General features: G+C 38.1%; 1 protein-coding gene across 6 annotated transcripts; it reads left to right on the top strand.

Annotated features, from left to right (window-relative positions):
- The first annotated feature begins 128 nt into the window (after positions 1–128).
- Ogdh (oxoglutarate dehydrogenase Nc73EF) lies at positions 129–14,048 on the top strand. 6 transcript variants are annotated; one of them, XM_018101571.2, is made up of 12 exons: positions 129–220; positions 3,870–3,987; positions 4,059–4,196; positions 4,641–4,817; positions 5,590–5,719; positions 7,720–7,798; positions 7,862–8,273; positions 8,336–9,204; positions 9,268–10,162; positions 10,226–10,380; positions 11,398–11,679; positions 12,794–14,048. In XM_018101571.2, exons 2-12 carry the CDS (start codon positions 3,892–3,894, stop codon positions 12,891–12,893), a joined length of 3,333 nt encoding a protein of 1,110 aa, XP_017957060.1. In that variant the 5' UTR covers positions 129–220; positions 3,870–3,891; the 3' UTR covers positions 12,894–14,048. The 6 variants fall into 6 exon arrangements, with proteins under 6 accessions (XP_017957060.1, XP_017957059.1, XP_017957061.1 ...); XM_018101570.3 differs by lacking the exon at positions 129–220 and adding an exon at positions 1,796–1,953; XM_018101572.3 differs by lacking the exons at positions 129–220; positions 5,590–5,719 and adding exons at positions 1,796–1,953; positions 6,628–6,730.
- Positions 14,049–15,526: the final 1,478 nt, after the last annotated feature.

Raw genomic sequence — 15,526 nt, forward strand, 5'->3', positions numbered from 1 at the left:
ATATTATCAACTAATTATTAATCAATCATCTTTATATTATATTGTTAGTTTTCTATTATATTCCTCAGTTCAAAAGAAATGTAGCGCCATTGAACAGGGTGACTCTTTTTTCTAGTATTAAATCGATATTTTTAATGTGGTGTATTCGCATTATCTGCATACGGTCACACTGGGCCGCGAGTTGGAACGCGAGTTGTTTGGAGCTGGATCGTACGAAAAAGTAATAATTATAATTAATTGAAAAAAGTGAAAAAAAATTGTGCAAAATAGAAAAATAACACAGTTAAAATTCTGCTACTACACCCTTTAAAGTATATATTACTACCACTCCTCAATTTCGATTCAAATCAAGCATTCTTCCAATTGAGGTCAAATTCGTGGAATAACTGTGAAACTTGAGCAACATCCACAAATTTTGCTGCAAGCCTGTTAAAATAGTGAACTGGAATGGAAAACCATAATTTCAAGTGCAATGATACAATTTTAGGAATAATTTTCCTTGGCCCTCAATGTAGAAAGCTTATATAATGCAAGTGGGCGTTTGTTTTTTGCGCGTGCGCCTTCTTAAAATCTAGAAAAAGTGAAATTTCTCAATTGGTTGAACTGCCGGCCAATCTACGTCACATGTTTTCATAAAAATCGTCTGTGAATATTGCAATGATGACGCAATTCTGCGTTAGTCAAGTCGCTGAGTGCCGCGTGTGCTTTTTGTGCCCGTGAATCACCATGCTTAAAGCATTTATTGTCGTGCTTGTTCCTACTGCTACTACTGTTGTTCCTTCCTTTCGTTTTGCGCAAAGAGCGGCAGCATAATCAGAATTTTTTTGTGTTCAGTATTGGTTTCTCTCACTTTTTGGAGATGCGCAACAATTATATGGATTGTTATTGCTTGTCACTGTGAATGATAGCAACAGGTAGCGTGATTAATCAAGTCACCGACTCAGCTCTATTTGGTGTTGCTCAATGAACGCACGCGGTCTGCCAAATTACAAATGCCAGCGGTTGTATGTGTATGCGTATGTGTGTGTGAGTGTCAGAGTCGTCCTCTTTCAACTGAAGTTGTTTTGCATGTGCGATTGTACTCTCCAATTCTCTTTCAAGTTTGGGGGCTCGTCTAGTCTCCACTTGCCGCTGCAGCTGCAGTTGGTCAGACCAGCTGGTTTGTGTCATGGCTAGCGCACATATTTCTCATTGCCTACAAAAGCAGCTGGCAAAATGCGCATTTGAACTTGAAATTTTTACTGATTAGCACGATAGGCGCCTACATGTATAGATAGATTCCTGCACAAATATATATGTAGTTTAATCAACTTTGATTAATATACCTGCATAGTTATAACATACGGCGATAGTACCCGCTCGGACCCGCCCTCTCTCTCCCTCTCTCAGTCGCTTTCTTTCTTTTAAGCTTAGGCGGGCAATTTCAAAGGGTGACGAATGTAGAGAATGTAGAGCGGACTTTGGAATGATTGTAAACAAAATCCGTCGCTAGAAATTGGAACCTAAAGACGCATACACATATTTATCTATATATAGATGTCTGTTGGCTATTTGATAAGGGCATATTGAAGTACGATAAGTGATTATTATCAGTATGCGCTTGGCCCCTTTTACACACACATATACTCACAGAGATATAATTATATTTATTCGAATATATGTATGTCTATAGGCACTTTTATCTATATCTAGCTTAGTTGCTTTTTGCGCTGTCATGTGCCTTTTTATCGCTGATTGTGTTTTTCTAACGTTTCGTTCCAACGTATACAAAACAACAACAAAAATTCGATTTCTACAAAAATGTTTCGAGTGTTGTTTTCTACTCTCTTCGCTGCATACAGTTTGAGGTCTGGGTAATCTTTCGGCTGCTCTGCGCCTCAACGTTTAGTCGACGCGTAGCACTCAACACGAACAAACCGTTTGGCAGCGTATCTCTCAGATACGACGTGACGAGTAAATATCTTATATATTCCGTTCGTTTTTCATTCCGAAAGCAAATTTTTCGTCAGTTACGCATAATTAAAGAACTCAGTACTTTAATAATTATTCATATAAAAAAGTAACAGGGCATTTTCAAATCGGAAATGTAGCATTAAATTGTCATTAAAGCATCTATAAATATATTTTTGTATATAATATTAATTAGCAGTAAATACATATATATATGTACATATATGTATTGTTACGCTATCATTATAAAATATATGACAGCATTCTATTTAGCTGGCTCTCACGCGAGTTTTTTGCACTTATGTAATCAGTTTTCGTAACCGAAACGTTACCGTCGGCGTTGACGTCGACGTCGACGTTGTTTGTGCGACAGACAAAAAGGAATTGCAAAGAAACCGAATAAAACAAAAAAAAAAAAATACATTTTGTATGTGAAAAATAAAGCAAAATCAGCAAACAGATAAATAACGGCACACAAACCAAAGCAAACACACTCAGACATTGGCAAAGCTAATGCTAGAAAGAGATGCAACTATCGTTGGCGAACTAATTACAATCGATTTCGTTTGCTTTGCTGCACTTTCAAATACCTCTTAAGCGATTATGTGAGCGTTTGGTGACCGCCACACTAAACCGGGTTTCCTATACATATGCAATGTACTATGTTTAACCCACATAATGTGTGTGTGTGCGTGTGTGTGCTTGTGTGCGGTAATCGCTGACAAATTCGAGTGGCTGTTCAATGGTCTAAATGATGTTTTATGTGCCCAGACACAGAGCCCGAGCTTAAAGTCAAATCAAACCACGCGTCGCTGATAAGCGCATGTGACCTGACTTTCGGGGCTTGCCTCTGTTGCCACGCCTATCGCACGCGTTTCGCCTGGCTTATCAGGTCTCAAAATTGAATTTCATTAATTAATTGAAACATTTGCAAATGCGAGTGCCGAAACGTTTTCCATTTAACGCACTTTTCTTCTACTTGGCTTTAGATAACGTATGGGGGGCTGGTATTGGGGGTTGATATTGTTAATCTTATCCGATTTCTTCTCAACCAGGCCAGACAAATAAAGCAAATGATATACGATTGTTATTTCACAAAATTATCAGTCAGGCTGACAATTGCGCAGCACAAAAAACTGAAAAACAGAAAAAAAGAACCGAAACAAACCGAAAAAATTATAAATATATACACTTATGTATATGTTTATCTATATAATACATATGTACAACATTTCACCACAGTGCAGATGACTGGTTTTTTTTTTGGCTATCTATCAAATAGGCGAAAGCAAACCGAGCGAACGTCAAGCAACCTACGTCTTCTCATTGAAACGTCATCAGAAACTCAGATTGGGTCACGTGTCTGACCGAGAGAGCGAGAAAGGCAAACAGAGAGATATAGCTATATCTATAGCTATAACCCTGGTCTGGCCAGCAGTCTAGACTTTATCACATACATTTACATGCACATATGTATGTATTTGCATTAATCATAGACTTTGTTAACTTGTTTTCTCTTTCATAATCACCATTAGTTGGCAACAAGTTTGCGGTTTTTTTTGCGTGAAATGACGTCAAAGCCAAACATACATTTTGGCACTATATATATTCACTTGTCACTTTTCTTACGCCGGACTGTGCATTATCTTATCAGGCTTACAAAATACGTTCACTGTCTACTGTCTGTCGCCTTGCTGCCTTGACTGCATAGCACTTGTCCAAACACAACAACAACAACAATAGTAACAGCAACAAGTTTTACATTAGCTATTTGTCAACAAACAAGCTCTCAGTGAAGCCTAATTGAAAGCTGTTGCTGTAATTGCCTTATCAATAGAGCAAGTGTCATGCTCTCAGGCCTATTGCGTGTAAGAGTCTATTAATATGCTCTCTATTAAAATTTCTTTTTCCTTTTGCAGTTATATTTTGTAAAACCACAAAATGCATAGAGCACACACGGCCTTTAGTCTGGCGTTATCGCCCATGGCGCATAAAAACTTTGCCACATGGCTGCTCAACAGCAGCAGCAGTCAGAAGGTAAGCGAAAAAACATATATTTATTTAAATGTGTGTATATATATTAATCTAATCATTTGATTATTCAATAGCTGATCAAGGCCAGCGCAGCATCTGCTGTGCGCACCTACAATTCAGCGGCTGCAGAACCTTTTGCCAATGGCAGCACCGCATCCTACGTGGAGGAGATGTACAACGCCTGGCTGCGTGATCCCAGCTCTGTGCACACTGTAAGTGGGAAGTTTATTTTAGAATGCATGGCAGTTCAACAGCCTTGGATCGTAAAAAAAACATGTTTCTTTGTTTCGCGAAATAAAAGTAGAGGTAGCTGGAATTAGGAGTATTGAACAGTCGAATTGCAGCTGAGCTTTATAAACTAAAAGTGAAGTAAGCGCTAGCTAATGGCTCTATTTATAATACTTTCTGCGTATTTTTTACTTTTTTACATTATATACAGCAAAAAGCCCAGTTAATTAAAGCTTGAATGTGAAATAATTAATGATTTGCTATAGGCATTTGTTCATTTATTCGAGCGTAACTCATAAGATATAAATTTTAAGAGAAACATGTTTTTTTTTATAACTCGGTTCAGGTTATTGAACATCTTAACGACTACCTGTATGCATTTAAATATATACTTTGATCACAATATTTGTATTTGTTTCCCGTTGCAGTCCTGGGATGCTTACTTCCGCAGCAACTCGTATGTGAGCCCGCCCAATTTGGCGCCCGTGCAGGCAAACACGTTGCCATTGACGGCCTTTAATTTCGGTGGCGCTGTCAGCGCTGCGCCCGACTCCAAGACCATCGATGATCATTTGGCCGTGCAGGCCATTATTAGAAGCTATCAGGTATGATTGTGCTGGATCCATAGTACAACAGCTGCTACCCCCTATAATAGAGTTGAACAGTTGAGATTGCAGAGCAAAGCGTATCTATTTGTTGGCGCTTTTCGTTTCCTTTTGTTTCGTGTACATTTCGTTGTTCTCTTATAATTTTCATTTAGGTCTTAGTTTAATGTTTACGTTTATGGTTTTTATTAGAGCTGCCCGCCCACACATTTCGGACCAGTTTTCTGTGTTTCATCAAAAGCAGAGTCACACACACACACTCACACACACCTGCATACAAGTAGCTTGAGAACTTTTATGTTATTCCCCCAACTCATTCCGATGCCCTATATACCCTTTCATTATGCGATTATTGTTTACATCTCCAGTAGTTTTCTTCTTTTGTATGTGTAATTAGTTTGTTTGGAAAGTTGGAGCACATCAAGAGTTGGGCATCAAAACTAGTTTCATCTCAGTTATAACTTATCCACGTTCATGATTAGTTGATGTTTAGGATTTCAACTTTTATGTTCTTTGTCATTGATTTAGCACAGTTACTACAGTTTGCTCAGATCTCTGATATGGTATTCACTTGGCTTTATTTCCTTGCTATGCACCACATTTGATTTCCCTTAAACATATCTTTTTCTTCTATTGATGGGTAGTTAGTTGAATACAGAACAACATAATAACCATATTAAACTCTACAAATTTGTGTATAATCAAATTATAAATATATCTATGTATATGAACATATGCATATGTATATATACTATATACTATATATATATAGTCACGTGGTCATTTGGCATCTGATCTGGATCCGCTTGGAATTTTAACACGCGAAAAAACCGTTTGCAAGGATGGTCTTGCACGTCGTGCTAATGAGGATGTGCTCAGGCAGCACTCTGGGTTTTTGTTTGGTAAATTCTTTTTGCAAAAATCTATTCAAAATATAAACAAAACAATCAATTTCTAACATAGACACCCATTCCACGCCCTCAGTTGCACCCATCCCAAACCATTTACACACACAACACGCTTTGAAGCCTACTTAACCCATTCGTTAATATACTTAAATATTACATGAAATTCGGAGTTGATGAAAAAGGCACCTAGGCAGGGCATAGAGAACTCTGTTACCTATATCATAGATCTTAAATTAAGTCAGTTGTCTCGCTCTCTCTTTATATATAGTCGAAATACGTTCTTCTTAAGTGTAAGTGTATGTAACTACGTCGGTGTTTTGGCTTTTTATTCTCGCAGTTATCTTTATCTATCTATATCTATCTGTTGTCCTAGTGCACTCCATAGAGTTTCGTTGCTCACTTCGCTTTTAAACGTTATATAATCGAAGTCTTTCAAACCCAAACATAACTAAGAACAAAAACATTTGCTACGCTTTAAATCTGCTTTCTTTGTTTTCTGTCAGCAATTCAATTTGTTTATGTTTTCTTTTATTCGTTTTTTTTTTGTTTATGCTATATACAATTTATTAATTTTTATTATATTTTTCATTTCATTTTACTTTTAACTGCTTTCTAACCCGCCCAAAAAATGCAAAAATGCTATATATATATATACGATATATAAAAACTGCAATCGAACGCAATTCGTCTATTCGTAACAAAATCAAAATCAAAACAAAACAAACGTTTAAACAAATTCAAAATTCTTTCTCTCTCTTGTATTATGTGTGTATTGTGCAAATTAAACAACAACAACTACTACGACACGTACAAAAAAAAAAAAAAAAAAAAAAAAACAAAACTTAAATAATACCCTGTAAACACACATACACACAATCAAAATGTAAACTCACACACGTTAGATTCGAGGACATAATATTGCTCACCTTGATCCACTCGAAATTAATACACCAGATTTACCTGGCAACAGCTCGACGAAAACCATTTACGCTAATTTCAGTTTTGGTAAGTAAGGCTTAGAGGCTTAATAAAAAATAGCAAACAACAAACACACAAATGAAAAGACAGGCGGAATGCGTCCTTAATACGCCTTATCCGCCTCCAAACAACAACAACACACACACACGCCACACACACAGTAAAAAAATAAAAATAAATGAAAACAAAGAAAACAAATCATTGTCCTTTTGGTTTCTTAACTTGTGTTTTGTTCCTCTTTTTTTTTTCGTACTATATATATATGTATATAAAACCCGCCAATACAACGTTGTCTTGTGTACCATAGTAAATCCCCTTTCATTTTGTACCTTTCATGCACACAACGAAATTTAAAAACAAAATCAAATCGAAAAACAAATCCCCCCGAATTCTAGAACCAAGTAAATATCCAATGAAAATTAAATATACTTATATTTATTATTATATATTGCTCAAAGTAAATTCTCATAAATTATTTTCATTATTATCATGCAAAACTTTATTTGTTTTCCTCCTTAATTTCCATCTTCAGTTTTCCGATTAGATTGCATGTTGTCAATTGTTAAGTGCATAAATAAATATCGCTATTGTTGTTAGCTAAAATCGTGACCGAGAGTGAACAAGTTATGTAATCAAATGAAACAAGAACAACCAATATAAATATTTTACAAGGAATATAATGTCATGCATGCCTTGGTGTTATTCAGATACATACAGACATATACGTATATGTGTATTTAATCGTAAGAACAAAGAACAAGCAAAGAACAATTATTTTTTAAATATGTAAATACTTACATATAGAACAGATCAGCATGCATCTGTACATAATATATATATATATATATAGAATCATAATTTACAGACAATACAATACAATCATTACACTCCGAATTTCAAAACGCCTACAAAAACTAATCAGCATCATTTAAAGAAACGTATCAAATCAAGCACAATTACTAATAGTTTTATCCTCTATAAAAACAAATTCCCAATCCAAACCAAAAATTAAACAGGTGAACAGGACATGGAACGTCAGTTCAAGTTGCCCAGCACCACCTTCATTGGTGGCGATGAGGCCTCTCTGCCGCTCAAGTAAGTCGAATCACTAGACACCAGTTTATATTCGGTTATATTCATCGTCCTCTTCCTTTTCAGGGAAATTCTGAATCGTCTGGAGAATGTTTATTGCAATAAAATTGGCGTAGAATTCATGTTCATCAACTCCTTGGAGCAGTGCAACTGGATTCGCAAGCGCTTTGAGACGCCGGGCGTTCTCAGCTTCTCGCCAGAGGAGAAGCGTTTGATTTTGGCCCGTTTGACGCGTGCCACCGGCTTTGAAGCCTTTTTGGCCAAGAAGTACTCCTCGGAGAAGCGTTTTGGCTTGGAGGGCTGTGAGATCATGATTCCAGCCTTGAAGGAAATCATTGATGTGTCCACTGAGCTGGGCGTCGAGTCTGTCATTATGGGTATGCCGCATCGTGGACGTCTTAATACATTGGCAAACGTCTGCCGTAAGCCTCTCAATCAAATCTTTACTCAGTTCGCTGGACTGGAAGCTGCTGATGATGTAAGTCTTAAAGAGAAAGTAACGCTTGCCAGCATTTTTTGAACTTTCCCCTTTTCTTTCAGGGCTCTGGTGATGTGAAGTACCATTTGGGCACATACATTGAGCGTTTGAATCGTGTGACAAACAAGAACATCCGCCTGGCTGTTGTGGCCAATCCTTCTCATTTGGAGGCCGTCGATCCTGTTGTGCAGGGCAAGACTCGTGCCGAGCAATTCTATCGTGGTGACCAGGAGGGCAAGAAGGTGATGTCCATTCTCATCCACGGTGATGCTGCTTTCTGCGGCCAAGGCGTTGTCTATGAAACGATGCACTTGTCGGATCTGCCCGACTACACGACGCACGGTACAATCCACGTGGTGGCCAACAACCAAATTGGTTTCACCACAGATCCACGTTTCTCGCGCTCCTCGCCCTACTGCACGGATGTTGCACGTGTCGTCAATGCACCCATTTTCCACGTCAATGCTGACGATCCTGAGGCCGTTATGCATGTGTGCAAGGTGGCTGCCGAATGGCGTGCCACTTTCCACAAGGATTGTGTTATTGATTTGGTTGGCTATCGTCGCAACGGCCACAACGAGATCGATGAGCCGATGTTCACACAGCCCCTTATGTACCAGAAGATTCGCAAGCACAAGAATTGCCTGGATCTGTACGCTGATAAGCTGATTGCTGAGGGCACCGTTACCGCTGAGGAGGTCAAATCTGTGGCCGCCAAGTACGAGAACATTTGCGAGGAAGCCTTTGCGCTGGCCAAGACCGAGACCCACGTCAAGTACAAGGATTGGTTGGACTCACCATGGTCCGGCTTCTTCGAAGGCAAGGACCCACTGAAGGTGGCGCCTACCGGTGTCAAGGAGGAAACTCTGATTCATATTGGCAATCGTTTCTCTTCACCACCACCCAATGCTGCTGAATTCGTTATTCACAAGTGAGTAAACCACACATACTAATCCATATATCATTTACCAACTATGCTCTATTCATTATTCAGGGGTCTCTTGCGTGTTTTGGCTGCTCGCAAAGCCATGGTTGATGAGAAGGTCGCCGATTGGGCTTTGGGCGAGGCCATGGCTTTTGGTTCGCTGCTGAAGGAAGGCATCCATGTGCGTCTCTCCGGCCAGGATGTCGAGCGTGGCACCTTCTCGCATCGTCACCATGTGCTGCACCATCAGCTGGTGGACAAGGCCACCTACAACTCGCTGCAGCACATGTACCCGGATCAGGCGCCCTACTCCGTATCGAACAGCTCGTTGTCTGAGTACGCTGTGCTAGGTTTCGAGCACGGTTACTCTATGACCAATCCCAATGCTTTGGTGTTGTGGGAGGCTCAGTTCGGTGATTTCAGCAATACGGCACAGGCCATCATCGATCAGTTCATCTCCAGTGGTCAGTCGAAATGGGTGCGCCAATCGGGCTTGGTTATGCTGTTGCCCCACGGCATGGAGGGAATGGGCCCCGAGCATTCGTCGTGCCGCGTCGAGCGTTTCCTCCAGATGAGCTCCGACGATCCCGATTACTTCCCACCCGAGTCCGATGAGTTTGCTATCAGACAATTGCACGACATCAACTGGATTGTGGCCAACTGCACGACGCCTGCGAATCTGTTCCACATCTTGCGCCGTCAAATCGCTTTGCCTTTCCGCAAGCCTCTAATTCTTCTTACCCCCAAGTCGCTGCTGCGCCACCCGGAGGCAAAGAGTCCTTTCAGCGATATGAGCGAGGGCAGCGAGTTCCAGCGCATCATACCCGATCGTGGACCCGCCGGTGACAACGCCAGCAACGTTAAGAAGGTCGTCTTCTGCACAGGTCGTGTCTACTACGACCTGACTAAGGCGCGTGCCGAGAAGCAGCTGGAGAAGGACATTGCCATCGTGCGTGTGGAGCAGGTGCGTCTCTGGCTTAATATTTTATGCAATACAATTTCATTAAATTGAGTTCTCGCTTTGTAGGTGTCACCCTTCCCCTTCGACCTGATTAAGGAGCAGGCCAATCTTTATAAGAACGCAGAGCTTGTCTGGGCACAGGAGGAGCACAAGAATCAGGGCTGCTGGACATATGTACAGCCCCGTTTCCTCACCGCCCTCAACCACAGCCGTGATATCAGGTGCGTAGTTAGCTTTAAGCAACCATCCTAGCTACACAGAGAAACACAGAAATCCGCCCCATATGCCACAAGTTGCACTCTGTTTACTCTCTCTCTTACTCTTGCTCTGTCTCTTATATTTCTCTCTATGAATTTGTGAGCTGATTTCTGCAGCTTTCCTTTTATTTCGTTGATTTTCTGTGGTTTCAATTAATTTAATTTCAATCTACTGCACTTAATGCATTCTGGTTATTTTATTATTTAGTCACTCTTTTCAAGTGCTCTGAGGCACTCTCTCTCTTTTGGTATTCTTTGAATTTGATTTGGTTCTCTCGTAAATTTAAACTATTTCCAGTTGTTGCCTTAATATCACATTTGTTTTTAACATTCCTCATGCTCATCGCACTCAGCACTGCCATCGCTTAAGCTAATCTTTTTTTCCAGCTTTTACTAATTTTCATTTGAGTATCGTAGCGTGTTTAGAGTATACCTATCTATCTTTACCTCTTAGCTGCGATCCTTCTGTTACTCTCTTCCTCTCTATCTCTCTTCGAGCAGACCAACTCTTAGATCTCTATACAAAACACACACACACACACACTCATAGTACAACAGACTGTTATAAAAGTGACTTGCGTGTAAACTAGTTCATTGGCTGTGACTTAAACCAAACAAACACAACACACACAACAACACACACGCACTTGCACACACTCTTATACATACACATATCTCGTATCATATATTTTATAATTTGCATGGCTTTTTTAATTGTTAATTTCTTGAATTTTGATCTCGAACTATTATTATTTAGAGTTTTGTTATCTTATTTAACTGTTGATGTTACCTAAGATCAAGAGTGTTATATTTTTGTTCCTTGATTTCCTTATATATCCCTTCCGTTTGTTTGAGTACCAATTGGCAAAGCAAATATACGTAATATTCAATGTTGAAAAAAGAAAAAACAAAAAACCAAAAACATGTCCTCTCTTTCTCTCTCTCTCTCTCTTTCTCTCTGTGTATGTGTTATTGTTACAGCCAAAGCGATGAACAATCCACCTTCTCCAATACAACTAATACTAATCAAGAATCCGATACCGATTCCGATTCTAACTCCGACAAAAATTCGAAACCCTGGCTAAGTCGCATGTTCGCCAGCGATAAAACTGATACCGTTACAACGGGATCGGGCACCGTTACGGGCGAGTTTAATGCCGCCAAGCATTTCGATTTAAAGAACGTACGACACGATTTCAATAGGCCCGCAGGCATTGCGGCCGCCCCCGGCGTGCGCATAGCAAAAACCGGACGTAAAATTAGGTGAGAGGGCAGAGATATCTCGTAATACTACTGCATACTCGATGCGCGTCAATTGAACTACTTAACCTGCCTAACTATAACTATCTACGATATCTATATCTATCTATCTACAACTATCTATCTATATCTATCTGCAAAATATAACAACCAACAATTTGAACAACTCCAAATTCTAACTTTAATACCCTTGTTACGAAATTTTTGGAGTATCTGCATTTTGTTTTTAATACACAATCCTTCCCCTCCATTTGTACCATTTGCGTTTCTTCTTTGTTTATCGTTTGCCGTTTCTCATTCAAGCGCAATTTGGCATGTCTTTTAATTTCATAAGCAAAACAACTCTTATACTCGTTTTGCTCTTATACTACTATCATTCTGTACTACTAATCCACTCTACTCTAGCACCCAAAAGTTCTATTTTTTTAATACTTACTATTTAACTTTATGTTTCTTATTATACTTTCACTTCTGTTCTTAGCACGCGCATTTTTTGTATGTTTTTTATTCACTGATATTACGTACCCCCAAGCTACAGCCTTACTGATCCATAAACGTTTGTATGTTTGTTTAATGTTTGTCTTATATCCGGAGCAAACAGACATACACACACATCCACCTACGTATACATCACAAAATACAATATTTATATCGTCAAGTTACAAAAAAGATCTCCATAGATACTGAAGAGCTATTCATAGACTGAACTTCATTCAAACAAAAGTTGCTTATTGAAAAATTCATTTGTTATAGATTTTCCTCACAGGTCCTCTGTTTACAGGCTATGTGTATATATTTATGTATCTAAGGTTTGGGGTTTTATTATTGTCATTGTGTTACTTCTTTTATGGACAAACGATCCATTGATTAGAACTACGCTACATTACCCTTGTTAATGCATTTTTTATAATATTTTGCGCTGGCTTAACAAACTCATTTTCTCATGGCCTTTTAACTGAACTACCATATATACACATATATAAATATGGAAGATCATAAATCTGTGCATGTTCTAGTCTAACCAAATCAAATTTAGTCCAATTGTTATGTGTACTCACTGATTGATGCCGACTGAGTATGTTTTACTATATATATTTATGATCCCAACTATTCACAGCTATGCTGGACGTGCCTGTGGAGCTTCAACTGCAACTGGATCGAAGGCCCAGCATATTCGGGAATTGAACGCCCTGCTCAACGATGCGATTTCGACTTAAGAGGAACATGCAAAGAACTTTTGGAATGTGGATCAAACTGGATGATTAACTAAAGATGAAGTGAAATTGAATATTAATTATGATTATATATTTTGTAATAGATGCGTCTTTGATACGATTTTTTCTGACGATGAAATTGTTAAGTGCATATTGTGTGAAAGTAATGAAATTTTAAATATTAGTTTAGTCAAATTGATGAAAGTGAGCAAAAAACAAACAAACAACAACTAGAACACAAAATGTTTAAAAGCTTAGCAATTAAAACAAAAAACCAACTGAAAATCCACACACCAAACAAAAACTAAAACAAAACAATCTTTAAAGTAAAGAATTCAAATTCTAGTAGCTAAAATACACAGTCACACACAAACACCCACATCAATTCTATATCTATATAGAAGAAGATAAAGCAAATACATTTTCAAAATGAATGTAACTTTATTTTATTTTTATGCTTAATTATTTATTTTATTGTATTATATATTAATTAACTATCTCAAAAAGAAAAAAAAAAGAAAGAAAAGAAAAGTCTACGAAGAAGAGAAGAGAGAAATTACTAAGTGTTTTGTTTGCCTTTTGCCTAAGTTATACAATTTTGTTTTTAATAAACGTAAAGAACATATATACTATATATATATGTATTATGTATATATACATATATGTTAGTTGACTCACTAGGGGCGAATCAACAATATTTATCAGGGACTATTTTGCATGAGTTACTAAGTATATGAAGTGTATCAGAGAATGTAATTGGGGAATGCTTTAAGTATTTTTACTGTCACAATTTTTGAATATACTTAGTGTTAAAAGAAAAATGCGATACATATACATACATACAAATACCTATATAAATATATACATCTATTTTTTGTTGGGTTCACTAGCCCGCCTGCACTCTTTTTGCAGCACTTGTGCTATAATTGATTAATCGATTTAGTACTCATATTGCATGACATATTGCACCATTTTGTCGCACCAATATTTGATATTGAACGTAGAGTGATACTAAAAAAACTTTAAAACTATTTTACTCGCGAGAGAGAGTATATAAGAGAGTATAAGTGTGTGTCAACAGAACGAAATCAGCTCTTCTACTCTATAAACCTTTTAATATTTCTAATCTTAAAAAAAAATAAGAAAAATAAACATAAATGAACCCCTACTTTGCACCAACGATAAAACTTGCTAAAAGTCTAAATCGTAAGTAGCATGTTAACATTTAAAACTTACTAACAGTTAAAAAGAAGAGTATATGTGTAAAGCGGATGAAAAATAAAGAATATATATACAATTAAGCATAAGCAAATGACTTTGATTGGGATTTACAATGCAATAAATTCTTAGAAATTACGCAGCTAGACATTAATTCAACGATAAGAAACAAACTGGAATGTTTTATCTAAAAACCTCGAGCTCATTATATTATAAATACTATACTATCAAATGTGACTAACACTATTTCTGAAACTAAACTCTTTACAATCCATGCAATGGAGCATGAGAGAGTGTCAAGAGATATGTCAAACTCTGTGTTTGTGTGAAGCTAAGTTGTGCTCTAAAGAGACTTACACTTATACTTGCACTTAGTCTATCAATATTAAGTCCTGTCTCTTTTACTTTAGGAGATTTATCATCTTTTTTATATTTATATGTATTTACATACCTATATTAATCATACGCTACTTTCAACTTACATTAAACCTACTTATAAAGCTATACAGATTTAATCTAAGGGTATGCTTATAAAATTCATACTCCTTTTATATCTTCTTAGACTCGTTCTTTCTTAGTTTTATGCCAAAGTGAACAAGTTTTACAGCTTATCAATTAGCATAGCTTTTTGGCTACAACAAGTCGTTTGTCTCGCCTAGATTTTCAGATTTTCCATAGGAACTGAAGCACGTTGCATTTTCCACTTTTCCAGTTTCCATTTTCACTGTCATTCTACATTCGCAGTATATTTGTATTCTCTGTGCGCCGCACTTTCACATCAACTAGAGCCTCTGCTATGATCGCCTTCTTCTGCTTCATCATCGTCGTCTTCTTCCTGTCTGACAACTTAGACAACACAAATTGGGCAAGTAAAACGCTCACTTTTGGCCAATTTTCACACAGGTGGGCAGCAACGAACAACTAGCCTACGGAGACACACACACGCACGTACGTATATAGTTTTATAGACAGCCATTAAAGCATTTCCATTGAACATCTTCCAGCGTTTTACTTTACTTTCTAATGTCCGGCGCAGCATTTCTTGTTTGTGCTGATCGAGCCCCTTGGGCTATAAAAAGCCGAGAGTACATTGGTAATAACATGTTTTGAATTCTTTATTGGGTGAAGTTTATATTTGCCAAAAAAAAAATGGGAGCAGCCGTCATGCATTACAGTGCTTGGCAGTATAAAGATGAGCTTAGCCTGAAAGCTCTGACTACGTCACAGCAGCGCTCTGTACACCCTGTGAGAAGCCGTAGCTCACACATTCTCCACTTAACAGAGAGCTGCGCCCACACGCTCCAGTAATTGGCAAAAGCTAATTTGCTGCGAAATCAACACCCTGTGCTAAACACTTACATATGTGTGCGCATACTTCTTAGTCCCTTTTAGTAGCGAGGCAGCTTCAGCGATAGAGA

Source organism: Drosophila navojoa, chromosome 4, assembly GCF_054131105.1.
Source record: "Drosophila navojoa isolate 15081-1374.11 chromosome 4, UAZ_NAV_1.0, whole genome shotgun sequence".
Taxonomy (NCBI): Eukaryota; Metazoa; Arthropoda; class Insecta; order Diptera; family Drosophilidae; genus Drosophila; species Drosophila navojoa.

Coding starts and splice junctions, on each gene's coding strand:
- Ogdh (XM_018101571.2), top strand. CDS start 3,892: ATGCATAGAGCACACACGGCCTTTAGTCTGGCGTTATCGCCCATGGCG. Junction 3,988..4,058: donor ACAGCAGCAGCAGTCAGAAG/GTAAGCGAAAAA, acceptor ATTATTCAATAG/CTGATCAAGGCCAGCGCAGC. Junction 5,720..7,719: donor GCACTCTGGGTTTTTGTTTG/GTAAATTCTTTT, acceptor AAAATTAAACAG/GTGAACAGGACATGGAACGT.